The sequence below is a fragment of the Chenopodium album genome, chromosome 7, assembly GCF_948465745.1.
Source record: "Chenopodium album chromosome 7, dcCheAlbu1.1, whole genome shotgun sequence".
Taxonomy (NCBI): domain Eukaryota; kingdom Viridiplantae; phylum Streptophyta; class Magnoliopsida; order Caryophyllales; family Amaranthaceae; genus Chenopodium; species Chenopodium album.
Window position 1 is genome coordinate 62509144 of NC_137840.1, and position 23474 is coordinate 62532617.

The following is a 23474-nucleotide window of genomic DNA, read 5'->3' on the forward strand; positions in this document are numbered from 1 at the left end:
AGTCAATTGTATACTCAATTTTAAATAAAAAAAAAAAGACGTGGGAAGCCGGGAAGGGAGCGTCTTGAAAAGCATATCAGACTTGTGAATTGTTCCAAAGGAATGACAACTTGTTTTACACATTGCACCATTAACAGTGCAACAAGGACATGGTTTTCATCAATGAGTTTAGGGAAAAACAATCCATAGAGAAGTAATACGTTGATTCCTCAAATAAGAAGTAATAGTTAGGCGAGGCGAACCAGTAAGGCAGCAACTAGTGTACTATGTAATTGTGTAAACCCCTATATATCTGGGAGGCTGGGAAACCTTTCAAGGTAGAGTAGACAAAGGGCTTAGCCATATAGCTGAAAGGACTACAGCCAAAAAAATAAGGAAAGAAAAAATTATTTTGGGAGAATAAGAGCAAAACCGCCAGACATAAAATTCTCTTGCCCTGAGAAGGTGAAAGGATAGTTTGGAGCTGATTCATAGTAATTATTGGAAACACCCAAGCATACAAAGACATCATTATCAAATCGTAACATATGCATAGGATTATAATAAATTCTTAAGGTACATCAAAAAGAGAAGAGTTGAGAAGAATGATAATAGGGAATTTTATTAGCACACTATATTGTAACAATTAAATCGCATTCTTTCAGCTACACTAACTTAAATACAGCAATTACACAAAGAAATGAGAGCAAAACTGAGCAAAAAATGGAGATGGATTGAGAAACAGAATAGACACAAGCTAAAATAAAAAGCTATCTCATCTACGTCGATGTTTAGAGATACTAGGGGAGCTAATTACTTGTGCCCCTTTGTAATTTTTGCTTGGAGAATCCAGTGACCCCCTGAAGGAAGCATAAGCAGATTTTGCAGACTCTGGTACAGAGTCCAGTGGAAGAGATTCAGCAAAGCATGCCGTGTTTATACGTGTTCTCTCAAGTTCCGCTTCAAGAAGCTCTGAGCTGCATTGTTGTGCAAGTGCCTGCGGTAGGGAAAAATATATGCTTAGATGACTTGCAATTTCAGGATAAAAACACAATCAGAATTACAACTCGTACATTTTATTGATAAGATCCTAATCCACCACCCTAAAGAGACGAAATAAATATATACAATAGGCTGCATTAGTGGCATACTTCAAATACAGAGAACAGAAAATAAAAATCTACTTCAGTTAGACCAACTTCCCCATCTAATGTATTTTGTCAAATGTCAGTAAATTTTAGAGTGGCTCTTCTCTGTTATAATTATAAACTAAACTTAAATTTACATCACTTTCCGTGGATGTGTGTGTGCGTGTGTGTGTGTGTGTGTTGATCATCCCATCAAAACTCAGCAATCAAAGTTGCTTGTCACCACATCAAAATTTTTTAAAAAAAAAAAAAAAAACAGTATTAAAAATGAGAAAATAAAACTCACAATCAGATCATCTGGTGACACACTAACTCCCTGCTGTCTCTCATCTGTAAGAGCATCTTCTCCCCCTTTTGTTGATCTGCGATGATGCCCAGGATTCTCAATCACCTCTGTCACACTTTCAGTAGCTTTTTCCAGCAGCATCCCTTGAAGTGATTTTAGAGATTCTCTCGCATCATTTGTAAAGTAGGGATTTAGTACTGTCTCGAAATATTCAAGCTGCATAGAACCAAAAGTACATTGCCTACGTCAACTTATGACCATGTAATTCAAGCTATAAAGAAAATAAGGAATTAAGAAATACAAGTGTGAACTAACACAGAACCAATTAAAAGTGATTAAACAGACATTATGCAGCTTTCATTTATTTTTATCATCACCTTCAGCTACCATACGACTTAGTCACATAAATAACCTCAGTTTTACAGAATTATCAATGAGTAATTTCCGATGATAATGAGAGCGTCATCTGCTGTGATATAAGGAAAGTCAACTCACTTAAGCTCCACTACCTCTATCTGGTAAGAAAACTCTACTTACATGTAGTAATGTTATACTGCATCTAGTTATACTGATCTACTACATGATATAATGTCATCTCCAATGAAATAATTTCAGCAATACAGCACAAAGAGCCTCTTTGTAGACAATGGCACCCAACTCCAACACAACAGGCAGGGGCCTACTTAGTCATTAGGGTAAATTATATATTGATATAGGATGGTGTGAATCACTTGTGTGTTGTGTTACAATTTAATTTAAAAATTAGGGAAAATACCAATACCCATACATGATGTGATATTAGGAAGAAGAAAAAAGACAAGCAAGACCATCATCACACAGAAAGTAAAGTAAGAATGCTTGTAATCCTTAATACTCCCTATGTCCCATATTAGTTTATTCCATTTCTTTTTCATTTGTCCCTAATTAATTTTTACACTTTCTTTTTAGACTGTAGTTTTATATTATCTCTTTCCACTACCATAACAATAGGCTCTACTCTCAAACATTCAAAAAAATTTATTCTTCTACCTTCTATCACATCTACCTATTCAATAAAATTATATTCCACTATCTCCATTCACATTTTACTTGACAATAGAATAGTGATTAATGACCAAACAACTTATCAACCAAAACTATGTGTCATGATAAGTGTAAAATCTAATCTGGGATGTGTGTGTGTGTGTGTGTGTGTGTGTGGGGGGGGGGGGGGGGGGGGGGGGGAACGTTTACCAAGTCAGTGAGACACTGAGATATATATTATCCACTTTAAGATATTTTCACAGAGACAAATTACATGTTCTTGAGCCCCTGATTGTTTCAGAAGACCAGCATCACACAGAAAGTACAGAAGAAATGCTTAATCCTTGATTAACATTTGCCAAGCCACCAAGATAGATTAAAGATTTGCCAAGCCACCAAGATACATTTTATTTTCATCAAGAAATTTCAGTTTTGTAAAAAGTAGTATGGAAGAATGCCCATATTTTTTTATTGATTAATATAGTGCTCCTTGTTAAGAGAAATTATGAACAAAGTAACAGATAGAAAAGCATTCCCAAGCCTGGCAAAGGAATATGTTCTGAGCTTACTTGGGATAAATGCAGTTTTCTTGGCGATTATCAAGCTTCCGAACATACATTTTATTTTCAGGCTTACTTGGGATAAATGTAGTTTTCTTGGCGATTATCAAGCTTCCTAATATATTTTAGGCTTAGTTGTTTAATCTTGCAAATCTCTTTGACACATTTTGAAACTTCTTTCTCATACAAGATTATACTGTTCACTTACAGGAGTACATAAATGGTACACTGCAGCACTGCTAAAAACGCAGACTTAGGAGCTACAGAGCCACATACCTCAAGCATAAGCTGACAGAAACCATTTGAATCCACTGACTTAAATTCTTTGCTTTCATATTCATGGAAGATACTCAAAAGAGTATCAATCAAACCTTCAACAAGAACACCAAGTGTCTTATCTAGAAGGGGCTTAGCTCCAGCAAAGACCTGCACCAAAGGAACCAATTCAAAATTAAACGAAGTATACATGTAAAAGATGACAAGTGGATCAAGGAAATAATTTGACAATTATTAGAGGTGAACAGGTTGACAACGTGTTAATATGTTGTCTATTAAGCATATTCAGAGAAATTACATTAGATGGTTAAAAAAAATATAAAATACCATAGTCCCTCATATAGACAACTAAGCACAAAGACTCAGAGCTCCACAAAATGGTATCTGATGGAATAGCTGAAGCTATTAATTTACCTCTGCATGCACAGCTACCAGGGTGTGCAACAGCTCTACAGCAGCATCACGTACACCCTGCATACATGTATGTCATTAGATATGTTAAAACCCATTTGAGGAGAATATTAGATAGCTAATGAGTTGTTTAGCATCTAACTTTGACTGAAGGAGCTGAACCCCATTGAACTCCAGCATCTAATAAGTAGCTCATTGCAGCAGTCCTTATCATGTTTGCCTGATAAAATTAACATATATGTTAAAAAAATGCCAGCAGATGAATTAGGGGATTGATCAGAAGATTTTACCATGAAGAGAGGTTACCTTGGCAAAAGTATACTGTTCCAGGACTTTATCTTCAAGAGCAGAAAAGGCCATTACCAAATCAACTTTATCAGAGTCCTCTTCATCTTTCTCCCTGCAATAGTGAAGTCGAGGATAAATGATCTAGCTGTTTGCAAATATTGACATCCAATGAAAAATTGAAAGAGCAAAAAAAAAAAAAAAAAAAAAAAGAAGCCACGATATGACCTAGAAAAACTGCAGGGCACTTTACATACTCACACTAATCGGAAGAGTGGGATTTTATTGGACCGTTAAAAAGTTATGAAAAGGCATGGAAGGGTTGTTTGTTGCATTTAAAGCAATATTGCAATAAGTAAAATTATATAATAAGGAACATAATACATTTGTTAAGTAAATATTATGGAATAGAGTGAGAGAACTACTTTGAAAGCAAGCACAACAAGATACAAGTAAAAATCACTAACCGAGAATGTGACCATATATGTTTGTACTTATTATAAAGTTCATAACAAAGTTCATCTTTGCAATATCCGACATTGCTCAAGACCATCAGCAACTGCTGGTGCGGATCAACAACACTTCCAGGCATAAGATCTAATGACTTTTCTGAGTTTTCAAAAGAATGTCCGTTGGGTAAATACAAACTTTCTCTGTTAGATCTACTTTGCGTCAACTCAGTTCCAATACGTTCAAGATGCCCTACAAGATCCAATAACATGCAAATTTTCATCATCTAAACTTAAGCACATTTTTTAAAAACATTATTGACGGGCATAAATCAAGGGGTCAATAATAAAACTAGTCATCCTACTATTTTTCTTCCTACAATAGGATCTTTTTTTTTTTCTTTTGAGAAAGGGGGGGGGGGGGGGGGTGGGAGAGCAGTGAGATCTCCTTTGTTTCACATTACCAGCAAAATCCAGGAAGCAATTCAAAGCAGATAACCTAACAGATTCTTGAATTTCATGAAAAGGAATAAAGACATCCTCTGTCTTTGCTGCCTCGCTCTTTAATGTCTGAAGCATCCTGAAATTATAGCACAAGTTCAGTGTTATGAACAAAAAAGAGTCCCTAGATTACTGTTCCTAAAAAAATAGATATAACTCAAAATGCAAGTTAATCAAAAAGAAAAAAGAAATGAAATAACCAATATTCTGATAAAAGGGTGAATGCTCCAGAAACAAATCCTAGAAAAAAAAAAAAATTGGGCATCCAAAAAACAAAATTTCCTTTCTTAGTTAATGGTGGATATAAAGGGTTAGCCAATGCAAAAAAAGTGCCAGTAGGTAAACAAAATGCTCTCTATGCACTTGCTTCAAAAGTGGCATCCTATGTCATTCCTTAATGCTTTTGCAATATTCATGGAATACACATGTAAATATTCCAAAAGGAGATAGACTCAAATAAGTTCACCAATTATACACCTTAAAATTATATCCACAGCATTTTCTACCACAAAGTGCCTCACATATTTTCTATACTTTGGAATGGACAAATAGTGCTCATCTGCCTGCCCTTATCAGCTTATGTTGTACAAAGTATAACAAGAACAGCGAGAGTAACATAAGGACATAAGTCACATAACAAAACTTATCTGTATTGATTGAATGTTATCTACAAGATGCAATGATCTCATTGTGTATTAATGTATTTGTCATTAGGTGGGTTTCCAAAGGTCCAGGAGGTCCAACTGTACACAAGCTTAACTTTGGTCACTTTAAGACAAAAGAGGCTATAGAGACAAAGCTACATGCAAACTCCCCAGAGTCTGATTCCATTAACAGATATACAATGTCATGGAAGTGGGGAAAAATGCTACACTTTAAAGAATTGATAGGTCCCAAATCCCAAGTACATCCAAACAGATTACAGAACATGTACTTAAAACTTATCATTTATAAATAATTATTTCATTTCCTGGTTGTAGTTGCAATTGCTTGCATTTCAGGTTCAGAGTTCATAAGAATGAAAAGGTATACACTTGTACTTACTGGCTGACTTGATTTAATGCTGATATCATAATCGACCGGAATGCTAGAGGCAAGTAAGAGATCCTGTATGGAGATTTATTTCTTTCAATTATTGAGACTGCGACCCATGTTTCATCTCTTGACAAGTCTTCAATAGTAGTCCTCATCCATGAACAAAGCCTCATAATATAAGTCTTTGAAACTTCTGCATGAACAGCTCTGAGCGCCATAACTGTGAAAATAAAGAGCAAACACTGAGAATTGCTTGATTAACAGATGCAGCAGGTGGATTACAAAAAGAAAGTGCGTAAGATACCAATGATAGCAGGGGCTGATTCTTTAACTTCTAAAACCTGGCAAGCTTTAGATACTTCTTTTATGGAGTCACACATATATGGCTGAAGAATATTCGATTCTTCAAATTCACGAAATGTGTCGAGCACCTGCATTATGGTAAAAACGATAAGGACTTACACAAAAGATCACCATTACACTAACCGTTGGCTTTAAAGAGCAATGACAGATCAATCTATGACTATGTTATTCATTTCAAAGTCCAGAAAATCAATTGCAAGGGTAAATTATTTAGATCAGCCCTGTTCCTACCATCAAAGAAGCTAATATGTGGTTAGAACGGGAAGGTGGAGTCATGCATAAAGGACAACTAAGGTTTCATAAGATTCTAATAAAATATACTTTAAGGAATGTGTAAACTTCTGCACTTCCTATTATTATTTTCATATGAGATAGCTTCAATATCTTCCACAATCATAGAGTGAAACCATCCGATACATAATTATACGTACTCCACTCCATTTTACTTGACTAAGAGTTTCACAGCTGCCAATGCACAACCTAAACCAGTATCACCTTTGGTGGACTGTTTTGGTGAAAATTGAGACGAATCCAACAACATCCCACATAACTATGTTTTTCTTCCATTTAAATCACAATATGACGTAATAGGAGAGAGAGTATAATAGTGCCAAAATCCTAATGTTGCAACTAAAATGGAGTGGAGGAAGTATAAGTATATCTATAGGGCTACCAAAAAAAAATGGGTGAATGGGGTGATTAAAAAAATCAAAAGAAAAAATCACAAAATGAAATGAAGTGATTGTATGGCAATAAGTAACAACGTCCACACCCATTCTTTCTAATGCCTTTAAAATTAACCTTTTCTTTAGGCCAATTACCCACCATAACAAGTAGAGCCCATAAATAAAACCTCATGTTCTACATTTAGACCAGTCAGCATTTTAAAGTATAGGTTAACAATCTTCAGCCTTCTCTGTGATATATCAAGCCAAAGGGAGAAAGAATTAAATAGAAGAGAGAAGAGTAAAGGTGAATTTGAAGGAACAATAAATATAAGAGAATAGAAGAAATTATCGAGCAGAAATAATGAACACAAAACTCAAGAAGGTTTCTCCTCCATCAAGAATGAAAATTAAAAGCAACCAGGAAGTATAAAGAAGAGAGAGAGACTGATCGGGATTTTCAGATATAAGTTTTTTTTAAAAAAAAAAAGGAACCAAGAAGTATAAAGAAGTTAAAGTTATAAGCTTTTTCAGATACAAGGTTGTAAAATTCCAATGAGAAGGTTCTTTAAGGATAACTATATACAAAGGAAGCAACTCAAGGTACGTAAACCGGAAAACTGATTCCCAGCTAATCACGTTTAGATTTCAGAAAAAATTTGTTGGTGGCTAGAGCTTTCAGTCATCAGTTAACAATTCACAAGAGCACAGAATAAGTTTTTAATTGAACGTCTAACCATAAGAAAGCTCATACACCACCACAGATAAGATAAATGCAATCTTTCAGCGAAAGTGCCCAATTAACTGGATACAGAGCTTTCCTATTCCTTCACTGTGGTAGCTGTTATATACTTATATGGTACTGACTTTTTGTCTTAGAGGAAAGCTCTGGAATCTTGTTTCATTATTGGGTAATACGCTGGCGAGCTGGTTTGGTTTGCGGAGGAAAAACAATCTTAAGGAGCTTAGGCGTGAATTTATGTCTATGGTTCATTGGTTTGGGTGCTTTTGGTAAGTCCATCATGATTTATCTTTTGTGTCAAGGTTAATGAGATATTACAATTTACAAGACCATGTGATCAAAGCTTTTATGCAGTCATGAACTCATGATTCTTTTCCAAATTTTTATAATGTCTGATGTCAAGCGTATTATTTTATTTTTTTTAATTTTAAAAAAACATCCCTCTATTTTGCCATGAAATTTCCTGTTCTTTCTTCTCAACTTAAATGTTTAATTCTTACTAGAAAATCCAGGGAAAACAGTCTAATTCAACCATCATTCCAGCCTTAGTTTCAAAAGGCGCGAGATTCAAAGAGTCCTCAGAGCTTTGGCGCACTTAAAGTGCCTAAAACCTCCAAATTCATTTCAAGACCAAAAATTGTACCTGAAGCTACATAGCATTTATGTTATAAAGAAAAAAAAAAAAAGACAGAATATAGAAAGCAGATTAAAAAAAAAAAAAAAAAAAAAAAAGAAAAGAAAAAATTGAATAAAATAAAACATAAAGATCCGAGAAAGTAGAGAAGCAAAAAATAAAGCAGAAAAAGGGAAAAAGAAAAGAAATGGTAAAGGAGCTGGCGAGTCGCAGAGAAGAATGAGGAAGAACAAACAAAAAAAGGGAAAAAAGAGAAGAAAGAAGACAGGTGATTTCGTGGTGACAACTGTTAACAGTTCCCAGTCTTCCCACTCCTCTTCAATGCTAGGGTTTATAATTTACAACTGAATAAGGGATTAAGTGTTTTCTCTCTCTTCTTGTATAATTAATATGACCGCTGGGGTTTTCTAAAAGGCATGTATTTTTTTTTATTTTTTTAAAATTTGACAACTTTGACAAGTCAGCAGTAGCCAGAGCCTTGAACCATTAACCGACAAAGGCGCAGCGGTAATGGCAATTAGCGGTAGTGTCTAATAAGATGATTTTGCACTTCTCCACAAATTTTATCTGTTTCCTTATTCTAGGTGGTTATTCCATTCAGGGAAATAAAGAACTTATTCTTCTTAATTCTTGGGTTCAGGAATTCCTATATAACTTAAGCGACACAATAAAAGCTTTTTCCATTCTTTTAGTAACCGATTTATGTATCGGATTTCATTCGCCCCAAGGTTGGGAACTACTGATTAGCTGAAAATGTTGAGGTCAGACGGGTTAGAGAAGGCATACCTTATCCTCGTAAAGAGATATTGTACTACGCATCATTCCGGAAACTTCATCAAGAGAATGACTTGAGTATTTCGCATCACCAATTTTTTCGTCAATCTTATTTGAGGTAGGGGCATTGGATTCGGTAGCAACATGAGAAGACTGGAATAAAATCATAAACATTAATTCAATCCAAGGTGGTAATTGGCCACACTTAAAACTGATTTTAACCAGTACATTAAAAAAAAAAAAAAAATCGATGTCCTGCTATGAAACAGCCTTCAATTTCTTGCATGTGCAAATACGATTTTATAACTAGTCCTTTGGCATGCGGGACAGCCAGAAGTCTTATAGGTATCCTTACAAGAACAAATTTTCTTTTCCCAAAAAGGCCTATATATGGCTTGATCCAATTTATATACAATATAACATATACACAAACAAGCAGAAAGACATAATGCTCGATTGTGATCCCACCTACAAAAATAAAAAAAACAAGGAACAAACACATGCTCATTAAAAATAAATATACTATCTTGATCTTGGACTCCTACACTATATGAAAGGCATATAAGGAAACAACTAGCTATATAGCTCCATTCAGAAGTACCTCATTGACTTGAAAAGGTAGCCAAAATGAAAATTACACGAATCTACAATAGACCCAAACATAATTAGCATGGAAGAGAATGGCTAAGTTATTAACATGTATATATAACCCTCCCTTCCCAGCACACACACACACACACACACACACACCAAAAGTAATTCCCATTAGAGAGAAGGAAACTTGGTGTACCTTTGCAAATTTTCCACTGAAAACTGAAAGTGCTATTTTCCAGAAGGCTGGTAAGTAATGAATAAGAACAGATGTTAGCTTCTGGATGTACTTTTTTTTCAAAGCATCAACCTCTTCCCCAGTCAATTCCACTGAAGGAGCGTCTCCAGCAAGGTCGGTGTTACCATTTGTGTCTGGCTGATGTGAAAAAGGTTAAATGGTTATACATTATAGCACATCAAGTGCATTTTTTGTTCTTTGCAAAGATGCAGTTGACAGAATCAAGATTCAACTCACAGATTGACTAGGCCCCTGCAGTATCTGTTTCCACTTGGCATCAGAGGCAGCACGTTCACGAATATCATTTTGCAATGCATCAAGCCTTGCTTCATAGTCATAGGTGCACTTTTCAAGCAAACCTCTGATTCTTTGGTTCTGCAATTTTGGCCTTAACATTATAAGTTAAACTAGATTTCAACCTAAAAGTTAAATAAGCAAACTATACAATCCCAACCTTGGGAAAAGATCAACATGCTCAAAGACTTACATCTTACCAATTATGACTAGTTTAGAGGCTATTACCAAAAGACTCACAGTGAAAGCATTCACGGAAAAAGAACCATGAAAAGAGGAAGGAAAGATTTAAAGAACATTAATCACACAATTTCCAGATAATTTAGTAAACTGCACACTAACAGTTTATTTGGATAAAAAAAACAAAAAGGGGGAAGGAATAGAAGGGGAGGGGAAATTAATGAATTTTTTTCTCCAAATCTCTCCATTGTTGGAGAGATCAATTTCTTACAATTTAATACCTCCATTTTCCTTCCCTTCCTTTCCTTCCACTTCTCTTCCCTTCCTTTCCCTCCATTTCCTTCAATCCAAACACACTCTAAAAGGCCCAAAGTTGGATAAGAAAGCAAATGGCAACAAATTTTGAACACAACAAATGAATAAATTGTTATTCAGTAGATTATAGCATCGTTTAAACTTTAGAATAAACAATAAAGCATAGGATGAATTATGGAAGCAAATAGCATAGCATTGGTACATTAGACATCATGAGATTGTAGTGTATCTAACCTGCAAGTTCAGATAATGCCACACAGGATCTGATTCAGGTTCTAGCTCCAAAAGCAGCCTCACAGTGTTTTCAAGCTATAAGAAGCAATAAAAGTTGACCATTTAGCATTATCAGACTAACATTAAGGTGAAGGGTATCAGAGTACAGATATTTGGAAAAATTAACGTAACATATAGAAATAATTAATTGAAAAAAACCCACAAAATCACATTCCAATATACAAATTACTACCTTGTCAAGTTGTCGCCTTGACACCACAATAAATAGGTATTGGTAAAAAATACAAAGAACCTAGCAGCTCAGTTAATCAGGAGCAGAGAACTACAGATACAGCTTCACCAATATGGGTAAATGCCATATTCAGTCCTGAAGATGCTATATGGGTTCAGATGGAAGAGGTGTATGGGGTCTTATATGCAAGGATTACCTACCTTCCAGTCTACCACAATGTACACAAAAAGGCAAAAGAATTATGAACAGAACCTCATATGATTTATTCCTTCAGGTTTATTTACAAACTTCCCATACTCACTAGAGACACCATATATGAAATGTGTTTCAACTCCTTCCAAGTCCTGCTCATGAATTAATCAACCACACTTGCTAGTGAGCATAATCCATCCAAAGAACAAAATATCTAATCCTTGATACTCAAGAGTTGGAAGACCCTCAGACAACATGAGTTCATTTCAGAATAATCAACTAAATTCTTCCATAAAACTTAAATTCAAGAAAAAAAGTTACTTATTCCAGACATCATCAAAACACATCAAATGATAACCAAGAAGCTTTTTTTAGGCACTATTCACAGTTCATAAACCCCCTATCTATGTTACTTGGACTTAGGTATACATGTCCAACACGGATACATGTCAAAGCGTCCGACTTGGCTATTTTGTGAAAAAATTCCATGATTTTGAACTAAAAGTGAAGTGTCCAAGTGTCATTCCCATGTCCGAGTTTGAGGGTCCAACATGGATACGTGAAGTGAAATGAAGAGTCCGAGTAACATAGCCTCCTCGTTCTATTTACTTTCCCTCTTTTGTGTTCTCAATCACTTTTACTTTATTCCTCTTATGGGAACCTTTTCATTCATCATTTTATCATCTCCTACACCACCTTGTGAGACCTCGTTACATCAAATAATCCCTTTTCGTCTACATCACTACTCCTAGAAATGAAAGTACCCACATGGGTGGGTAGTCCCTCTCCCAAGTTCTCCTATAATTGCTAGTTTATGTTGCTAGTTGCTACTATAAATTTATAATTGCATAGGAGTACTAATTTTGATCACATCTTTCTAAGAAATTTAAAATTACTTTATATAATGTATGTTGTAATTACATTAGTCTCCACGACTATTATTAAAAAAATATGTATACATTACAGATAGATTATTTAAAAAAGATATAAATGTCAAATTTAAGTGTTGACAAAATGAAAGTCAAACTACTGCAACAATAATCAATAACAAATTTTAAAAAATTTACGAAAGATGAATGAAAATTACTGTAATTTACAAGGTTACTTCCAAACTGTTGGTTAAGATTGGTGCCTAGACCTGCCAAATATTAACCTAGCTTGAAACTTACATTAACAGATCTAAAATATACCTCACTCACCAGAATGACAGGTCTTGCAGAAAATGCATGTGACTGGAAAGTGTAAATCATGACCTTTCCAGTCCAAAGGATCAACACTTGTCAACAGAAGCTAATGAACTATGGAATTTTCCCAAAAAAAAAAAAAAAAAAACTAGCAGAAATAAGTGAGGGTCATGACATTGAATAAAAGTGTAAACTTACATCTGTTAAATCTATCTGTGGATCTTCCATAGTTTTGTACAGTGTTCCCTTGAACTCATGCATCACTTTTTCGACCTCCTCAAGTACACGTTTCAATATTCCAATCTGAAAATAAATCATAATCATATGGCTTATTAAGTTGAACAAAAAAAAAAAAAAAAAAAAAAAAAAAAAAAAAAAAAACATGCAGAAGACATGCTTTAAACTCAGTCATCTGCTGGAAGTTCTCCGCAACACAAACTATTGTACATACTCAAAGGAACAGTAAATATAATATAGGCAAACTTATAGCTCACAACAAAGCAGTCCAACACGTATAGGGAGTTCTGTGATGAATATTGAACTTGACATTCCAAAAAATGCCGACAATAATGTAAATTTTTAAATATATCCACGGCATCTGTGAGATGCTATAATTTTACTATATCAGCCACTTTGCTAAGTCTTTTTTTACACTGGTCCACATACCTCGTATAAGTTTAGAATCTCATAATTTCATCATTATCAGTTATTTAGAACCTCTTACCTTTTATATAAAATAAAAAAAATAAGTTTCTAAAGTTATACTTCCTACACTCTCTTTTACCATTTGGGGTAAGACTCTTACCAACACATATCATTCACCATAAAAATTTTAATTATCTTTTCGTAAAAATTATAATGAGACGAATCTATCATGATCCCACATGACTACATTATTCCTTGATTAAATCACAATATGTGGTCAAAGGAAAGTTTGTGCATTGTATAAAAGATTAAAAGTCCAAATGGTGCAAGTATAAAAGAACAAAGAGATTAATAGGGAAAAAACCTTGAAAATTTTTTGAACTGCAATAATAAAGAATTTTTTTTAGAAAATAAATAAAATTCACGCCATGCTGGCTGGCAAAGTGCATCATAAAACCTACAAGATGATGCTTCCAAAAATGTAAGAATGTCAAAGTCTATCATAGAGGATTTCCACCCCCTCTCCCAGCTCCAATGAAAGGAATTTATTTTACAAAAATACTTGATAATTTAATACATATACTTCCTCCGTTCTTTTATTATTGCACCACTTGCCTTTTTAGGAAGTTTCACAAATATTGCACCATTTCCTCTTTAGGAGAAAAATTATTTGTGTTCACACTACAAATACCCATACCCTTGCTTTTCACACTTACTTTTTAATTTATAAATATGTCACATGGGCAATTTTGTATTTTTACCTTTCTCTCTCTTACTTTTTTCCACTACCAAAATATTTGCACCCAACCCCTATGGTGCAATAATAAAAAAACGGAGGAAGCATAATATATCTACAAAGAGACAAATTGTTCCAAATGAAACAAAATTTTAAAGAGCAAAGGTGTCTATAGCCATAATAACAATTGAAAGGAAGAGTATAAGGTAATGTTTAGTTACAAATTATAGGGAAATTATCATTGGTACACCCAGGTTTGGGCTTTTATCAATGATACACCTGCTTAAGTTTTAATTAATAGCAGTACACCTATACTTTCAACTAATTAATTACAGTAAGCATTCTGTTAATTAAATGTTAGTAATAGGTTAATTACTTTCAATTTTAACCAATTTTAACTCTCTACTTTTTTTTTCCCTCCTTAATTTCCCTTCTATTCAAAGTAATCCACCCACATTTGTCATCATAATATAAATGATTTATGCAACTTCTTCATTTGGCCTTTTTTTTTTTAATTAACTTTATTATGCTTTACCCACAGCATATCAATACAAGCGATCAATATATCTCTTCCTCATCAAACTACGAAATAAAGGAGGGTGGCTTTGTATATATACATAATGACATGGTTCATGGGTGGGTTACTATAGGAGGGAAATTAAGAAGGGGATTGGTCAAAATTGCAAGTCATTAACCTATTACTAACGTTTGATTAACGGAATGGTTACTCTAGTTATTTAGTTGAAGTATAGGTGTACCACTGATAATTAAAACTTAAGCAGGTGTATCATTGATAAAAGTCAAAACTTGGGGTGTACCAATGATAATTTCCCTAAATTATATTAGGTTTATTCTTGTCTACTATATCTTTGTCTAGTTTGGTTTGGTTTGATCTATCTCCAGGTTTTGACTGAAAAGTTTTCGTACGCTAATTTACATAATATTATTATTATTAAGTGGGATTTTATTTGACGTCCTAATTTGTATTTTCTAGATAGCTGAGTGACCCTGAGTCCATAACTTTAATTAATATACAATATTCCATATATTTGGCAATAAGTAAGCATAAATAAAAAGGTCCGTTTTCGTATGAATTTTTGTGGCTTGATTGTAAAAATAAACATCAGTGTATTCCTGAACAAATAATAAATTGTCAAATTCCATATATTTGGCAGTATTTACACACACATGCATACAGATAAAACATATAATAAAACCACTTTTCACATTTCACACACTATCTATCTTTTTTTTTTTAACTTTGTTCTGAGATCAAAAGAAACTAGCAGAAAGGGGCACACATCATAACTAGATACAAGACTCCCACTAAAGAGAAACCATGCATAGAGAATATTTCCAGTACATTTTTCAACAATTAGACAATATGCACCAAATTTAAATAAATAAATAAATAAATAAAATAGTAATCAACAAAAACCATGTCACAAGATTTTTTTTGACAGCAGGGTCAATAGGATCCAATTTCAATCACAAAGTAGAAAAGACGCAACTGTTAACATACATGAGATGGCAGCGCGATTGACTTTGCCTTCTTATACTCCCTAACTGCCAAATCATGTTCACCATTGCTGATACTAGCACGAATTGTACTGGGCAAGTTGAAAAGTGTGCGAAACCTCTGGAGCATTCCTTGAACAGACCTGATCTTCTCAGCTTGAGCCTGACATGCATAAATGCACATAAAGATCAATATGGCTCACGATGTGAATGATAACATATCAAACTAACAACATTCCTCATACTAACCTGTCTCTCAAACAGGGGCTCAAAAGCACGGGTAGCTTGTGAACTCACTCCTTGAATGATGTTATATAGGTGCATAGTCCCAGCACCCTCTGGGTCTTCTTCAATTCGTTTCAGCTTTGATTCAATATCTACTCAAAAATTTCCGCTGATAATTAAGCAATTGCAAAGCTAATACTACTTATGAATCAAATTGGGCAGCAATAATAGATAAAACAATCAGAATCCTGCACTAACATACCATCAATGGTTGTCTTGCATGAGACAAAACAATCAAAATTTTCCTTCACCAAATTTTTTCTCTGCTGAGTGCGACCTTTAAGGTCTGTTTTAATAGCATGGGCACCAGCCTCTAGATCAGCTGCACTTGTATCTTGGTGAATCCGAGAAAGGAATAACTTCGCATCAAATTTCTCTGAAAAATACGCCAGCTTTTCTGCAAAAAATCAAATAATCGTGAGGACACCTTAAATGTTATTCCCATGTAAACAGCCTATAAAAGAACATTTAAAAATAAATAAATAAATAAATAAAAAAACACACACACACACATATATAGAAAGCCCCTAGGAGTACCAAAAGGAAGATAACTCAGTGCAGGAAATCATTGGTTAACTAGACCTTATTAAAGAATTTTGGAAATTATTAACAATCAAGGATATCGCATGAATCCAAATGTCACTTGGAAGTATGCTGAATTAATTCAATGAACTATAAATGCCTCCTCAAACAAAAAGTCGAAATAAGATAGATACCACGAAGATCATTATTAATATTATCTCTTTCTCTCGAGGGAGAGCTGTCCGAAGTATCTGTTATAAGCTTCAATGTTCTGTTGTCTATTATCCTGCAAAAATGGAAAAACTCGGGTTAGTATAGAGGGTGGTGAGGGAGGTTACCAGAGGAAGAATTGTGGAGTGGAGGGGCTGCTGTAGAAGAGGAAGGGGGAAGGAATAGAAAATTATAGCCTAAGAGAATGTAACATGGGTCTCATAAAATGCAGTTCTAGACAGTTTCTGTTATGTGTTAGCAGAACCTTGACATTTCAAACAACCGATAACAAATTCCATAAGAATTGTTGCTGGTGATAAATGGTTATAAAAGACAAACAAAATGACAATGAACTTGCAAAAACCCACAAGTGGCTTACACTCTTTCTTTTTTTTACCTCGATCTTTTTATCTAACTTCCCATTTGGGGGTTGGGGGGAGTGGGTATGCACTTATCTAGGTGATATGTAATTCCAACACTTTTAGTTTTGCACTATTCAGTTATTAACTTTGACCAATTTATTTATACTAATTTATTGAAAGCAAATCCATAAAAAGGTATGTCATCGAATTAGTTCAATTGAACACTTCTATAATAACAACTTTTTCTATTTTTTTTTTTTTTTTTTTTTATTTATAGAAATTTAAAGATATTAGTGGTCAAAATTGTTCCCTGGATAGCATGCTAGTCAAAGCAGCTGGGGTGAGAGTCTTAGATAAGCAACAACAATCAGCATCATCAAAAGAGCGTAAGCAATTACTAAGTGTAAGGAAACGTGAAAAGATTCTGAACATGATAGTCAAGAAAGATTACCCTAATCCTAGAGGATCAATACACTCCATGCCTCGTGGAAACGACTGTAAATTTGCCAGGCCCTTTTTGCCCAATGCTGAAGGCTTATGCTCAACTTTCGGAACCACTGGTACTGGTACTGCTCTAGCCTCACGCATCTCTCGAACTCTACGAGCAAGCTGACAAACAAATATCATTATTTTCATGATGACTGTCCAAAATCTTTAACAGAACATAATACACTACCAACTGCTAGAATAGTTGTCAGGAAACATAACAAGACAACAATCATATACAAAAACAGCATGCTTCATCAACCTAAAAAATAGATCTGAGTCACAAGCACACAACCCAAATGCACCAAGACAGAATAACAGAACAGAAAATTAACACATTGCAGAGGCAAAGTATCATTGTTAGAATAAGAAAAGGTTTGACCTAGGTTTCAAAGGTACATAGCTTCTCTACCCCACCCCACCCCCAATGGACATATACTTCATGCCTTGTCTTAATTCTATTACCTCTTTTAACCATTTGCCTAGAGATTTTAAAAATAGAACATCACCACCAAAACATAATTCTCTTTGTCAATAATGTATACTTCGTATTTTTTAATATGATAGGAAATATAAACATTACGCTTTCTTTCTTTTTCTTTTTTTTTTTTTAGAATTAATATTGTAGTCCTCTTCAGAAGAAGAAAAAAAAAAGAAAGAAAGAGAGAGAGAACATGAATTGAATTTGATCAGAGTTTGGATGCAGTTTAAAGAAGAGATTCACATACTCCCCAGTCCACGTAGCCACATCTTGTTTGGAATCCAATGACAATAATAATGTTTGAAGAAAGTGATACACAACTCACACAAGGATACACATAAGAGGCAAGAGAAAAAAGTGAGAGAGATGACGAGCTAAGAAGATAAAATGAAAGTGTCAAATGAAGATGCTTGCCAGGATTATGAGCACATGTGAAATCACAAAAATTAAGGATGAGCACAATAACTCTTAATAATAGAGGCCAATATAATGTCAAGTAGAACCACAATTGTGTGCAACAATGAAGATTGGAATAATGCAGAACAGTTAATTACGAATCCACAGACAGGATATAGGAAACAAGAATCTTAATCTAACTTGGGTTAAATAAGAAACACTTCAAAAGTTAATTTTTATGATATATTGATCCACCAGGTCTCCCAAAGTATACACTAGACAAGTAATATTTTGGAACTGTCCAAATCTTAGACACATGCCAAATTCAAGCCAAAAGAAGAATAATATGGGTGTGCGAACGCATTCCCGTGAAAAGAAAATTGGTGGAGACAGTTGAGAGAAATTTAGGCTTATATTAACTACACTTGTGTTCAAGTGTTGACAATGATACTCGATAGCCATATCCGAGTCCATATAATAAGTCAGGTTCTAAAGCCCAGCACTAACATGAACCCTAGCCGATTAGAAAAGACACACCAAAGAAAGAAAGAAAACAATGTCACCCCGGGACAGAGGATAGAGAAAAGTAGTGATGAGAAAACAATATTATTATAGTAGTCAATTAGTCATATATTCATATGCTGAGAAGGGGTGTGGGGGGAGCTCTCTCTCTCTCTCACGGCCTATACATGCAATAGTGAACAAGTGCATTTCTCTCTCCTCGATTTATGGCTTATATATGGCTTACACAAGCAGCCATATCCAACAGTTTTTCTCTCTCAATTCTTGGCTTGCATTCAAGTGCATCATGCCAAATCCTCGGTTTCTAGCTTACACAAGCAATGGTGTCCAAGTGCATTTCCTTTGCCTCACTGTATGGCTTACACAAGTAGTTGTGTCCTAGTGCATTTCTCTCTCCTCAATTAATGACTTATTGACTTACGTCTGACTGCATTTTGACAGAACTAACCTGGATTTGTGCTAAAGTCAGGGTCGCGACATGTCAGCACGAGTACGAAAAGCTATCTTCTGAGTCCAAGTAACATTGATAGAGGAAATTGGTCACATAATAAGCACAAGAGACCAAAACAGTAATATAAATCAAATTATCAATCCCCATTATACATATTCCTCAGCGGTTTAATATATGATGCAATTAATCAGATTTTAAGCAAACTCACCACAAGCTAATAGCCAAACACCATGATTACAATATGTCACAATTTGAGGCTAAGAGCCAACAACGCTGCACGCCACTCAACTGCACTTCATATATAACTATACAAGTGTTGTGGAGAAATAGACAAATTCCCTAATAAAATAGAAAAATGTTCATAAAGGCAAACATATAAGACCACATTCCGTCTTTGAAGGTTTCAATGGTATACCTTGAGGTTTAGTGAGCATACAGCAAGGTACCTTAGTATGTCAATGATATCTCACTGGAAACATAGAGAGGAAGTAGCAAATTTTCCTAATTCTGGCAATTCTGTAGATAACCCCCTTAATTTTAGAGGGAGCAATTTAGCTTCGTAAATTCACGCCATATTTCAATGTGCCTTCCGCTATTTATCTAAATTTTTGGGCATATTGTCACCAGGGAAGAAACATGACCTTATTGGATTGTGATAAACTCTGATAAAATTATGGAGATAAGTGGATAAACTCTGACAAATATATAGTATTGTAATAAGAATCTTCATAAAGCAACATAAGTTCGTGATTTTCAAAGGAGATAAGTGGACATACAGAATCCGCTTGCTGCCAATCATTAAAAATTTCATTTTGGGAGGGAGGGTGCTAGAGTGTTCTGACTTGCAACCTAAGTTAGCAACCCTGAATTTCTACTAATGTCATCCAGTTCTTCGTTTTTGACATCCCTAAATAAGACAAAAAAAGTGTCGCTAACTTCCTTGTCATGTTCTAAACAAAATTTCTTATCAACATTACTATTTCAAAAGAACAATTTGCTTTCCTTGAAAAATTGCCAATCAAAGAGTGGTATAAGGAATTCAATATTGCTACAACCAACAAAAGTTCCATTATTCACACTTCATTAAGCATAACCCGAGTTGTTGATCACATTCGATATTATGTCCCATTTGCTTCTTCTTTTTCATATCTTCTCCTGGTATTCCGAATTCCAATCACTACTCAGTTTCACTATCAGAGTATCAGCAAATTTCATAACTTGGCATAACAGCAAGATCACACATTGTGGCAATCACATTAACACTCAGTACAAATCAAAAAACGAAAAGAACCCGAAAATTCCCAAATCATAAAACAGCTAAAAAACACAATTAAACCCAAAATTAGCAAATGCAGCATCAAATCAAAGCTGAAAAACCTACCTCAGACTCATCCACACGCTTCCAGCTATCAGGCTCACCACCAGCCCACTGCGAATCGGCGTCATCCTTCGAAGCTTTAGCTCTACTCCTCCCCTTCCCACCACCACCACCACCTCCGCCGCCATAAGTAGACGCCTTCGACGACTCCTCATCACCCGAAGAAATACTCAACATCTCAACCTCAGAATCATCATCTTCATCCATAGACTTGGTATAATTCCTTTGTCTAGGGTTAGGGTTTTTACTCGCCGACGACGACCCTTTATTCGACGGCGGTTGGACGTAATTCGCAACAGGTTTGGACGATTTTGATGGGGGTTTCTGGTAATTGGTGTCTCGTTCAGCTTGTTCCTTCAATGCCATCTGAAGGAGCTCATCTTCGTCGAGATCTTCGCTGTCGGTCGACATTGAAGCTTGTTCTGCGCGTTAATGGAGGAATTGAGTAGAGGAAATTGGTAGATCTGGTGTTGCAGAGGTTGAGGAAGATGATGAAGAAGGATGATTTTTTGGGAGTTGATTGATTAATAAAAATGGAGGAGAATTGAGGGAAAGTTCAAAGGTGGAGGAGAGAGAAAATTAGAAAAAATAAATTTGGAAAGAAAATTATATTGTCTAATTGTAAATGCCACGTTTTTTACTCCTTTTGCCACGGTGGCATAATGGAAATACGTATATTTCTATTTTTTTTTAATAAAATGGAGTACGTAAAGCGATAAAGATCACAGGTGGATATAATTTTGCGAATTTCGCATTATATATGTCTTAGTTCAATTGGAGTGGATATGGCCCCATGTATGATTTAGATGAATAGTGAATATGTATGGATATCAAAAGTCATACTCGCCTTGAGTAGGGGGAATGATGGTTTTAATTATGCCTTTACCTACTAGATATCCACTTGTCAACTCTTCATATTGACTTGTGTGTCTATTCTTCACTTTGTATCCATAACTGTCTAAATATTTTTAAAATTAAATAGGTAACGGAGTGTAAATGGGTAAGTTGGCATAGACATGTGTGGATATCCACCTGGGTGGTGAAGCCGATTTAGATTTAAACTAGCCTTTTGGCCCGTTCAACGAACGGGTTGTAGCTTATTTTATTTTTCTTGAAATGTGTTGTTTATTTGTGTTGTATGTGTCGATGATTTTTTTGTAATAATTTGCTTAATTTTCTTACTTATAATTGACAAGTTAGGAATATATAAAGATTTTAACATTAAATAATTTGTTATTTTAACTTTTACATTAAAAAGGTATAGAGAGGAATACAACTTTTTTTTATAGTGAAAATGGAACATTCCATTTTCTTACTCAAATTTGCAAGTTAGGAATGCATAAAGACTTTAGCATTCAATAAGTTTTTATTTTATCTTTTTACTTTGAAAGGGAATATAAAGAGGAAATATTAATGGATGTGTTACGTGGAATATGGATGAATTATGATGACATGTGTCATATAGGTGATTGTGGTTTGTCTTTTTAAATACTAAAATAAAGTATAGATATAGATTTATATCCACGTGTAGGTGAGGATATTAAAGTATATGCTCGCCATAGGTAATATTGGTAAATAGTGGATATAGAAATATTGGATGGGTATGGGAGAAGGAGTATATGTCATAGCACTATCCATTTGTCATCTCTAGAACTACCTTGAAATAGGTAACTACGAGTTAAAATTAGTAATATTATACTAATAATGTCCTCGTAAAGGATGTGTCCAAGTTTATATCATTCCAAGTTATTGTTTCTTCAAGTCTGATTTTTCATTTCAATTTACATATGGGAAGTTCTTAGTATCGATGATTTCTTGTATTGATGATTTGGTTAAAGTTCTGAGTAAAATCTTGTATTTGGGTAGGAATTTGTGTGATTTTATTGGTTGTACATGTTAAATTTGAGTGGAGTTGAGTGGGAGAAAGAGTGCTTTAGGTAAAGGGTGATTAAGAGAATAATTTGAGGAAACAAAAAGAAAGTTAATATCTAAACTTGTTAATATTGACTGACGTGTGCGCGGCATGTCAAGCAAAATATCATGTAACTTGTTAAGTCAATTTTAACTAGGTTGCGCAATATTTTAATCAAGTACTTTTATGCAATCCCTCCAATAACCAATAAAAAAGTTAAACTACTTTAATTCCGTTAAAAAATTGAAAACCTAATTACTATAAATCTAATGATTTCCAAATTAAATAAAAAAATTAATAAAATAAATAAATAAATAAACTCTTATAGCAACGTTAACTATCCACCATTATAACACACAAGAAAAATAAAATTTATACAAGTTTTATATGGTTCAATATATTATAATACAATATATTATGTATTTTTTTTTAACACAAAATAGAAGATATTATTAAGAAATTAGAGTTTCATACATAATAAGCACAACCCCATTCGGCTTTGCAAAATGTGAGGTTGATAAATAGCTTAAAACAGAAGACCACTTACTTACAACAAAATTAGTGGCCTTACTTCCCCAAAACGCGGTGCCCCAACGAAAAGCAAGTAAATGTATAGCTTAGACAACAACTATGTAAGCACTATTATAACCCAACAGTAAACTACTCCTCATCAGAGTCTTCAACATCATTCAGAGCATCCACAACAGCAAACTCTGCATTGAAAATTGGCAGAATAGACTCAGGGCAAGTGAGGTGAAGACAGTGCCCAACACTCGTATTCATCCCAATCTGAGCCAACTCATGGGCAACACCATTGTTATTTCTTTTCACATGGAGGATTTCAAAAGTGTCAAAGAACTTGATATCCTCTTCAATATCCTACACAACCGCTGCTAGCTCATGATGAAGATTATTTCCTGCTGATTCGAGCATGATCCTTAAAGATAAGGCATCAATTTCCAATTCCACATCTTTCACT

The 23474-nt window shown here is 34.5% G+C and overlaps 1 protein-coding gene across 1 annotated transcript; it reads right to left on the reverse strand.

Annotated features, from left to right (window-relative positions):
* Positions 1-575: 575 nt before the first annotated feature.
* Positions 576-21167, reverse strand: LOC145639144 (exocyst complex component SEC5A-like). Its single transcript, XM_081690308.1, has 21 exons — positions 20587-21167; positions 17321-17478; positions 16492-16583; positions 15978-16172; positions 15740-15867; positions 15495-15653; positions 12790-12894; positions 10984-11058; positions 10198-10335; positions 9922-10098; positions 9144-9284; positions 6258-6384; positions 5963-6173; positions 4882-4997; positions 4436-4670; positions 3990-4083; positions 3826-3903; positions 3687-3743; positions 3273-3422; positions 1414-1629; positions 576-976 (listed from the first exon to the last, which is right to left on the reverse strand). The coding sequence occupies exons 1-21, from the start codon at positions 20992-20994 to the stop codon at positions 755-757; spliced, it is 3282 nt and encodes a 1093-aa protein (XP_081546434.1). The 5' UTR covers positions 20995-21167; the 3' UTR covers positions 576-754.
* Between the last annotated feature and the right edge of the window lie 2307 nt (positions 21168-23474).